General features: G+C 31.3%; 1 protein-coding gene across 3 annotated transcripts in view; it reads right to left on the bottom strand.

Moving 5' to 3' along the window:
- Positions 1-11344, bottom strand: part of LOC135953582 (proton-coupled amino acid transporter-like protein CG1139) — a 92662-nt gene that overhangs the window by 6260 nt on the left and 75058 nt on the right. For all 3 annotated transcript variants that reach the window (XM_065503533.1, XM_065503532.1, XM_065503531.1), the window contains exons 2-5: positions 10642-10724; positions 10177-10332; positions 699-1517; positions 469-628 (exon numbers count right to left, since the gene is read on the bottom strand). In XM_065503533.1, coding sequence (XP_065359605.1) covers positions 469-628; positions 699-1517; positions 10177-10332; positions 10642-10724 — 1218 coding nt within the window. The remainder of the gene's footprint in view (positions 1-468; positions 629-698; positions 1518-10176; positions 10333-10641; positions 10725-11344) is intronic.

The raw sequence follows: 11344 nt of genomic DNA, 5'->3' as shown, positions 1-11344 counted from the left end.
GTAAAAAATAATTTAATGATATTGAAATAAAGTATAATACAACTGTAATTCAATTGTTTGACTATAATTCAAGGCTTGATTTACACTTGATTTCAACTTGAATTCCAGTAAAAATTAATTTAATGCTATTGAAATAAAGTGTAATACAATTGTAATTCAATTGTTTGACTATAATTCAAGGCTTGAATTATACTTGATTTCAACCTGGATTCCAGTAAAAATTAATTTATGTTTCCTTTTTATAATGTTATTGAAATAAAATGTAATACAACTGTAATTCAATTGCTTGACTATAATTCAAATCTTGAATTACACATGCTTTCAACTTGAATACCATTAAAAATGCTTATTGCGTTTTAATTAAATTCTTAAATGAATAACTCATAATATAACATGATTTTAGGACAATGGCTGGTTCTAAAAATTAACATTTTCGATTTTAATTAAATACTTTTAATATCAACTTACCACCAACACAATTCTTAAAGCATATTCTGACATATTTTGTTTTTCGGGAGCGATTTTATGTTGAATACCCTTCCAGATAATACTGGTGGGCACATAGAACTGCAACGTGAAAGTAAAGAATATGGCAATAGCAATCATCAATTTAACCGATTGAGCCAATCTGAAAAAAATAAACACACAAAACAATTAAACACTCTCCAAACTCTCTCCTTTAACTCTTAAAAACTTACTTATCTTCCACTGGCAAATTCAAGGTAATACTACCCTCCGTGTCCGAACCATACTTCAAATAGCCAAAGAAACCCACCAACGTATACAAGGTAATCACAGTACCCATACCAATATTCAATACCGAGGGACAACCAATAAAATGATTGGGGTTCTTCATGTCATTCTCCAAGGACATAACTACACCAATACCTTCCAAGGCAAAGATCACAGTACCGAAGAACAATGGCCATTGTGTAAAGTCAGCCACACCAACACGTTCGCTGGGCGTTGGCATATCATCAAATATATAGGTGAACGTAATAATAATACCCACAAACATCAGCAGATTGGCCACCATAGAGAATGGAGTTAAATATTTTAAATTTCTCACCAAACACATCAGCAACAGGGGACAAGTTACAATTATAATCCAAATACGTATGCCCATCTCACTGCCATCTTCGGTATAATAATCCACCACTTGTTTAACATTTGTTCCCACGAACACCAGATAAATACAACAGCAACCGATTAGATCGATAACCAGAAATGTATTCACCATGAAACGTATAAAACGCGACCAGCGCTGCAAATTGGGCGGACCATCTAAGAAAGCCTGTTCGGCAACATCGGCAAACCCCATCATGGGTATTTTACGTCTTCGGCACAGGATGTGAGCACATTTAACCAGAATGTGAACACAATAAGTGCAAATGGCACCGACGACAAAGGTGGCGACTAAACCAAACCATAGACCGGAATTAAGGAAAGCCATGGGCATGGCCAAAATACCGGAACCCAAAGAACCCTTGAGCAGATGGATAAGGGTTTCCGAATCGCTGGAAAAGAAATAAATATAAAATTAGTTTTAAGTTTTTACAAATTTGTAAGCGAAATTTTTGTTTGGATTCATTGTAGATCGTGGTATAAATATGAGAAGAGTACGTTCAATTTAACATTTAAATTATGAAGTATAAAGATATTTGATCAAGTTATTTTTCAAGCAACACATATAAGTCAAAAGAAATCGTATTTTTTTAAATTCATGGTTTCTCTTAATTCTTGGCTTTAATACAAAATTTTACCTATCAGTAGTCGGTAGAAATTTCAGGTTTATAGGTTGAGTTATAATCACAAAATGGAATAGGTACCTTTCTACAATTTATTTGGCTCATTGAGAACCATGTAGCTTCAAAACTTCTAAAAGTTATAATTGAGTTGATAGCCAGATAGAGGGAAATTAGGATTAAAACGATCATTCCTACTATTGAATCATTTATTTCAAAAACTATTCAAGCAACAAAAAATCCAAAATTGAGTTATTGGGCGATTACTGTTTTTCAAAGGTAAATCTATCGTTTAATGCAAAAAACAAATATAAACTGCCCCCCAATTATGGTAAAGCACGATTCAATTATCCATCACTTTTAGATATTTTTGGATACAACCTCGATGCCTCGTGAAAGGCAACATCATTAATATTTCTATTAGTATGAGAACATTAAACAAATTTGTTAAGGATCTATATTTTGAAATCGTACGAGTCTACTTTTTATATGTGAAGATCAATTGCCAACTCGACATGTTAAAGTGATAAAAGTCACATAACTAGAATGGGCCCACGATACAACGACTACTGTAGAAGCTGTCATAATGAAAAGGAGGAGGAGTAGACTGTGTCTCACCTTTTCTGCCATTGCATGGCTCTGACAAACCTGACGGAATTCATTCTCGGAATCCCATTCCTATCGTGCTTGGATGAGTTATCAATGATGAATCTACTCCTCCATCAGGGAATCTGGTTGGTTTAACTCGGTGACAATGGAAGTATTATAAATACCCTACTGTATACCACTTGCAGTAGGGTATCATAATGGGATCAGTTTTGAATGGACCCAAGTGAGCTGACGAATGGATGCCCATGGAACCTAACCTAATTCTCTAGAAATCAATTTTCTGAAGACCCCTTCGGGATCCAAATCCAAAAATTTCTGTCAGACATGCTTTCGAGAATTTTGCTATTTAAAATCAGCAAAATCGGTCCACAAATGGCTGAGATATGAGGAAAAAACCATGACAACCTCGATTTTTGACCTATATCTGGATTATTAAGACATTAATATAGACAATATGGATCTAATGATAGATATTTCAAACGACGTATATAAGACCATAGTAAGATGGACCTACAATGGGTCAAAATCGTAAAAATTTGTTGACCCGAATTTTTTTTTCACAAAAAAAAATTTTAAATTTTAAAAAAAAAAAATTTAAAATAACAATCGAAAAATTTTTTCCAAAAAATAAAAAAAACAACTGGAAAAAAATAAATTTTTGTTTACCTAAAAATATTTATAATTTTGAAGTATATTTTGGTGAAGGGTATATAAGATTCGGCACAGCCGAATATAGCACTCTTACTTGTTTTTATTTTTGGATGATTGATCCTCCTTTTCTCATTTGCTTAGTTGTTCAATTGGAAATGTTTTAAGTTTGCTTAAATACATTAATCAAGTGGGTAGTGAAAGGAGAACATATTACTTAATTTGAGTGTGTAAAAGTTGATAAATTATTCATCGATTTTAGAAAAATTCGGTTAAAAATATCGGTTAATTTTAATCTAAAATTAAGATATTCAGAATATGTATTTTACATACACACAGCCTCAAAAGTGAGTAAACACCAGAGATTTTTTGGCTTCATAAGGTCAAGAAAATCATTATAGTCCGACTTAAATCTTTTTTTTCAGAACCGAATCTATTATTCAACCCAATATCCAACAAACCGAAACATTTAAATTTAAATCATTAAATAGATTTTAGGATTTTCATTATCTTAAAAAAATCAAATAATTGTTGGTGTTTACTCAAGACTTGTCTGGTTAGCTTATGTATGTAAGTTCCTATGCAGTAAAAACGATCAAGATTTCCACCCTTCTAAACTTTAAATAAAAGTGGACAAACAACTATGACAAATGACGATCTTCATTTCGTCGTAGTTTGTGACACACACAATTTGTTTTGACCTACGAAGCATTTCAGGTTTTAATATGTGTCTAGAGCAGTGGTCGGCACTTATAGAGTTTCAAGCAGCAATTTCAAAACTTTTGTGAGTAGTGAGATTCAGCCAAAAGCTGGGAAATTGAGTAACATACGAATTGCAGCCGAGAGACCTTGAAAGACGATTTTGTATGTCCGAAATGATGTTTGAACGTTATAAAAGAAAATAATTTGGCAACGAATCATTACTAGCGATGGATCCATTACGATAACCCGAAGCGTAACAGATCGTATGTGAAGCCCGGCCAACCAGTCGAATCGACACCTAACCCAAATATCCATGGCGCCAAGGTAATTCTCCGTATTTAGTGGAAGCAAAAGGATCCTATCTATCATGAGCTGCTGAAATCTGGTCAGACTATCACAGGGAACCTGTACAGAACGCAACTCATTCGTTTGAAGCGAGCATTGACCGAAAAACTCCCAGTATATGCGGTCAGACATGAAACCGTATTATTCCACGATGGCAACGCTCGGCCAAATTAATAAGTATTTAGAAGGAAGTGGTTGATAAATTCTGCCTCATCCTCTTTTCGATTGATGCAGAACGCTCTCTCTGGGATAAGTTTCACATTGGAACACAGTATCCGAAATTGGCTTGATTCGTTCTTGGTCTGAAAATATGAGCACTTATTTTGCCTTGGAATTATAGTTTTTCACGGAAATTCCCCGGACGGAAAATCCCGGGAAAGATGAGAAAAGGTTATAGCTAACAATGGCCAATTCTTTTAATACATTTATATTGTACAAATGTTACAAAATTAAATTTAAAAAAATCTCGTATTTTTAAGTCAAGCTCGATGGATTTAGTTCCGCTTTTTTTTTGCCCTCTAAGGGTTAAGCTCAAATATTATTGTACCCCTATATGTATACATTGTTAAATAGGGCATTAACGTGCACATGACATCTCAATCATCAAAATGGCTGATACTAAATACATATTTTCTATTCTACCACTAGGTGGTAGCTACACTTTTCTCTAACGTCAGAGATCAAGTGAAATGCATAATAAATATTTCTAGTTTACAAAATTATTTATTTGTTTTAACAATTTATTTATTTGCATTTAAATAATTACATGAGAAAACTAATTGTATAACAGATGTTTTGACGTTTTTCACTTTTTTTTTATAAAAAAAAATAAGATGTAAAAAACAAAATATTTTTATACTAAAAAGCAGAAAAGAAAATAAAGTTAAATATAAATAATAAGCGCCACCTTAAAATGTTTACAAAAATAAAATAATTTATTTAAATAGAAAAATTTCTATCAAAAAATCAACTAGCGTTTATTTCCTGACTTGTTTTTTTTTTTTGTTTTGCTAAACAAAATGCATTTATTTTCCTATAGATATTTAAATAAATAATTAAATTTGTATCATAAATAATATTCGTTTTGTCACTTTAACAAAACTGTCTATTTATATAATAATATACTATTTTGTTTTTAAACAGCAATTTAATTATAAAACAAATTTGATTCAAATCAATTCAAATTTAATAAAATTGTACCATCATACATATTTATAAATGAAGGTTTTGACAAAAGTTCAAGCGGTTAGTGCACTCGCCTCAGAGTAAACAAAGAATGCATTTGTGGTGGGCATAGATGATTGTTGAGATGAGCTACTCGGGAAAATATAAATTTAGGAAATCACAGTTTTATCACATCAGAAATAGAAAGTATTGCATATTTTAGGGAGCCTCACGTATTTTGGTATAACCAGCAAATCCTTATAAGTCCACATAGACCTATTTTACAGTCCCCCAATAATGAGAGTTAAGCACATTTCACTTCAAAATACTCAGCGCTTCTTATCTGTTGACATAAGTAGTGTCGTATTACCCCCTAACGACATTCGCCATTATCAATTCCGAGACTTTTAAACCCGCTCCTCTGTGAAATCTCATCTTAGATCCACTTGTGAATCTTGTACAACCTTCAGTCAGTCCATAACATCAAAGGCAGTGGTCCCTATTTTGGAACCATATGTAATCCCTAGACATTGTTAGTTATCGGTCGGTACTTTCCGAACTAGGTTTACATGTACAACCGGCCAGCCAGGCGGACGGACATTGTTAAATCGAATCAGAAAGTGATTTTGAGTCAATCATAATACCTTAAGGTGGGAGTTAGACTAACAATTTTGGGTGTTACAAACATAAGCACAAACGCAATATTCCCTCTCTAATATTGTGGTGTAGGGTATAAAAATGTATATAAAACTGCATTACAATATTTAAATATTACAAATGTTCATGTATATTTATCATAAATAAATTTTCTTATAGGGTGGTGGCGGGTAATAAATACATTGTGGTGGCGACATATAAAAACTAACAAAATATTCACTCAAAACTGAAGGCAATCAGTAGTAAAACATTTTATTTATTTCTTGACAAGAAACCGAAACAGAAATCTCTAATAATGAATGCACTTTGCTCATGTCTCGTTTGTATGTTTGTAATAAATTTCAGCTTTTTGGCAACAGAATTCAAGACCAAGGTCTTTTCTTTTACATTATTTTGTTTCTTTCTCCTATAGTTTTTTTTTTATTTATTCTGACGACAAATTTTCTTTTATTTTTTCATTTGCATTTAGATGTTTCACATCTAGATTCGGTTGTGCCAAGTGGAAAATTTCCGCTTTGAGAAATTTCAATTTGAGGAAAAAATCATGCAGCGTTTCACATTCGTGGGTGATGATCAATTTCATTTCATGTGAATGAATTTTTGTAAATAAATGCAAGATTTTTATTTACAGAATGGAAAATTTTCTCGATTTTATTAAAGTCTGAGAGAAATTTTATTATTTGACTAAGACAATAAAAAATTAAGAAAATTCGATCGTGATGATGTAATGCAACTGCAGATCATTAATTAAGAATCATAAATCAAAATTTTTAATTGTTTTAAGGATCTTTTTAGATTTAAACAAGTTTCATTGGATTAAATTTGGAATGAATTGATAAGTTTGGAAAATAAAATCCCTTCACATTAAGATAATTTGTCACGTGATCATTAAGTGATTTAACATGACCATTCACAATCTATATATGATGGTTTGTTTAAGGTGTTTTTCACAGGTGTTACATGTAGACATAAATAAATATCACACAAATAAAATCATTAAACAAAAATATGCATTATTGAAATGAAAAATAAAAAATATATATTTTTTTTTGTTTTACAGTTTGCTTTTGACCATTGGTGTCCATTCGCTCTGAGTTTAATCATGATAAATAGTTAACCTTGTAGAATTACATCACAAGTGTATGGAAAATCTCATTATAATTACGTATATGGAAATCAGTGGTCGGCACTCATAGCGGCTATGGGCCGAGCATAACCTATAAACAATGTCAATGAAGTTTATAAAAATTATAAATTGAGATTATGGACGGATCCTTACAAAAGTTGGTAGAATGAATAAGGTTCATATAAAACTACACCATTTCCAATTGTATTTCAGAAGTTTCTAATTGTATTTCAGAATTTTCCAATTGTATTTCAGAAATTTCCATTTGTATTTCAGAATTTTTATTTTATACTTAAAAAGTTTCCAATTGTATTTCAGAATTTTCAAATTGTATTTCAGAAATATTCATTTGTATTTCAGAAAATTCTAATAGCAATACCAATGGATATTTCTGAAATACAAATAGAAAATTCTGAAATACAATTGGAAAATTCTGAAATACAATTAGAAAATTCTGAAATACAATTAGAAAGTTCTGAAATATAATTGGAATATTCTGAAATATAATTAGAAATTTTGGAAATATAATTTTAAATTTCTGAAATATAAATGGAAATTTCTAAATTATAAATGGAAATTTCTGAAATTGAATTGGAATTTTCTGAAATATAATTAGAAATTTCTGAAATTCAATTGGAAATTTCTGAAATACAAGTAGAAACTTCTGAAATACAATTGGAAATGGTGTAGTTTATGTTCAATTTCATCATGATATTAATTGTGAAAATTCAAGTCATTTTCTGAGGGGGACCTTGAATGGGGACTAGGGACAGAGTACTTAGAACTAATTTGTGCAAAATTTTATCAGGATTGACGCATAATCAACTTATTTATGAATCCTCAAACAGTATTATCGGGGGCATTTGTATGGGGACTAGGTGAAATCATGGACCGATATTACCCATTTTCAATACCAAACAAACCTTGTCAACAGAGAGTATTTATGGAATATTTCAGCCAGCTATCTCCTTTCGGGTGCTATTGTGTTTTCAACAGACAGATATACGGACGGACATTGCCAGATCGCCTTAGAATCTTATAAGGACCTCTGGGTCTGACACAAATATTTTGATGTGTTACAAACGGAATGATAAAATCCCTTTTGATGGTGGCTATAACAAGAAGAAGGAGGAGACTTCGATAACGGCAGGGGGATGTTATGGGGATTGCATGGTCGCCTAAACGATCTTGATTATTCGGACGATATTTGTCTACTGGCTCACAGCTACTGAGATCTCGCTGACAGCGAAATCAGCGACTTTATTTATTAATGCAACATCCTGGAATTTATTTGAAATTCGTGCAAGCGAAATAGAAATCTATTTGAAGATCACCCTCTTTATCACTGCGTATGAAAATTGCAATCTACAATGCCAATGTAAGGCTGCGAAACTTGGAACGCTGCCACTCCTGATATATTAAAAAATCAAGTATCCGTGAACCGCTGTATTCGCAAGATCCTACGTGTAATCTGGCCAAGAACCATATCTAATTATACGCTCTGGGAAAAGATAAGCAAACAAATCCTTTCGATTGAAATAAAGAGACGAAAATGGCGGTGGATTGGCCACATCCTTAGAAGGCAGCATAACGACATCACTAGATTTGACATATACTGGAACCCGCAATAAACAGAAGAAGGGGACGCCCAGCAACAAATTCAGTTGCTACTACAGCTTTATTTAGTAAATAATTTCTGCATAGGCGAACATCAGAAGGTCGCAAGTGAAGATTTGTTTATAACCTAATATTTCTGAAGGGAGTAATCTTGGAAGTGATGGACTCTTTGATATATCAACAGAATACGTTACGCATATATAGTAAAAGAGTTTGGTCGATTCGTGATAATGGCTTAGTCGTTGAGACGAATAAATAATTTCTCAAAGTTCCCAAAGTCTTGAATTTGTACCATTAAGCTTGCCAGTAGTTTTTGGGATGCACATTTTTACAACAAAAACGTGATAACTGGCTAGTTATACAGTTTCTCAGGATTACTATATTGATTAATCAAAGTAATAAAGGCTTGACAAATTCACCTCGATAAAAAACCTGAAATTTAATTGAGAATATTTTCTTCAGGTGATTGTTTATGTAACAATCTTCTTCGGCTCTTGTTAATTAATCACTGTCCCGGTATAACCTGTTCTTCGATTGTCTTTCGGAATCTATTGTGTTCACCAAATTGTACTTAAAAATACTTTTTTTAAAATATTTTTTATTTGCCGATTTTGACCTATTGTAGGACCAACTTACTATTATAGCCTTATATACATCGTTGCAATGGACTTTGAAATATCTATCATTAAATATTTATTATTTGATTGACCATATAGAAAATCATATCATCTTCATGCGAGAAAATAGTCCTTTACCTTCAAAAAAATGTATTTCAAATAAATTTTTGGATCATTATAGATGCGGAGTCGATATAGCCATGTCCAATAATTTACAAGTTGATTGCTACATCAATATATCGTATACAGTCCTGTTTCGGTTGCTATTTAGAATCGAGAAAACCAGATCGCACAAATGGCTGAGATGTAAGAAGCAAAGCACGACTACTTCGATATATATACTTCGGTATATATAAGTTTGTCATTCCGTTTGCAATTTCTACATTTTTCATTTGTGAACCCACAAAGTATATATATTCTGGATCGTTATAGATAGTGAAGTCGATATAGAAATGTCGGACTGTCCGTCTATATGTTGAAATCAACTTTCCGTAGTCCCCAAATAACTTTCAAACATTATTGATACATCAATATAGCGGGAATACTCCCGGCTCGGTTGCTATTTAAAATCGAGAAAATCGGCCCATAAATGGCAGAAATTTATAAGGAAAAAAACAGGGACTACCTAGTTTTGTGTCCTATTTTTGATCTATTTCTGGACTACTAAGTCATTAATAGAGACAATATGGATATCTAATGATATATATTATAAGGCTATAGTCATTTGGACCTACCAAATATAAAAAAAAAATTTGGAAAAAAATTTTAAAAGAATTTTGAAAAAAAAATAAATTTTTTTACTCTCTTCTTGTTTCATAAAATTTTTTATGATTTGAATTAATTTTTATGATTAAAATTATTTAATTTAAAAATTCTCTTATAAAAACAAAAATTGCGCACAAAAAAAAAAATAATTTTTTAAATAAAAAAAAATCTCAATACTTACGAAGTTGGATGCTCGACTTTCCGGTGCTCGAACGGATTATAATTAACATCTTCCGAATCATCTGCACTGCCGCCCTTTTTCCTTGATATCACTAAAGGCAGGGTTGAGCCTGCAGCTTGTTGGGCCGGCACATCCGCCATATCCGAACGTATGAATCTATCCGAAGAAGTATACATTTCAAACATTGATGTTGAAGATTCATTTTCAATATTTCTATACATTGTTTCTTATAGTTTTTTTTTTAATTTTTTTTAAAGACTTTTATTAAGTCTCTATATATAGGAATATGTATACAATATAAAATTATAGTTATTTACAACTACTAAAAATATGTACCGACAACCGATTAGTAATATAGTTTTACAGATAATAGTTTGTTAGTCTATATTTTTTTAATTTTTTTTTCTTTTTAACCGTATTTTATAGATAATTATTTTAGATAAAAGAAATTTGTTTAAAACATACTTTGTTTGATTTACAGACGCGTTATTATTCCTTGAGCCGTTATGCTTCTCGTTATCATAGCCCGTCGTAACTGTCGGTATTTTCTGCAAATAAATTTCAAACAAGTTCAAATTAACAAAAAATTCAAGAAAAAAAAAAACAATACACATACACTTATATAGATTTTAGATTTTGTTTAAATACATAAATAAAAAAAAAAGAAATAAAAAATAATTTACCTACATACAACTATTTAAAGATACATATTTACGTTTTGGCCGATCTTTTAAAGATTTCAATTATTTCGTGTGTGTGTGAATTTTTTTCAATACGATTTTCAATTTTTTTTTTCTAGGGGGTAAAAAGTAGGTACTCAGACACGCACTTGTATTCGTTTATTTTGTTTATAGAATGTGGTACTCATTTTTTAATAGATCTCCCAAAAAAACCAAACAATTTACTTAAATATTTTTCAATTAAATTTTATTGTTTTGGGATTTGATCATCATTAAGTTCAAATCAGCCAAAAAATATTATTTACAGTTTTTCATTTAATTATTCAATGCAAAATATGTTTTTTCTAAACAATATTCTACACGTTTTCATTTTGAGAACTTTTTGTGTGTTCATGCGTTTTCTTAGAAAAATTGCGTTTTACTCTCTAAAGTGAAAAATATTATTTGTTGAGAGATATAATTTACAAAAATACTTTCAATGTTGCGGG

The sequence above is a fragment of the Calliphora vicina genome, chromosome 3 (assembly GCF_958450345.1).
Source record: "Calliphora vicina chromosome 3, idCalVici1.1, whole genome shotgun sequence".
Classification (NCBI taxonomy): Eukaryota; Metazoa; Arthropoda; class Insecta; order Diptera; family Calliphoridae; genus Calliphora; species Calliphora vicina.
Note: the sequence above shows the minus strand (reverse complement) of the source record. Positions and strands in the feature narration are given on the sequence as shown.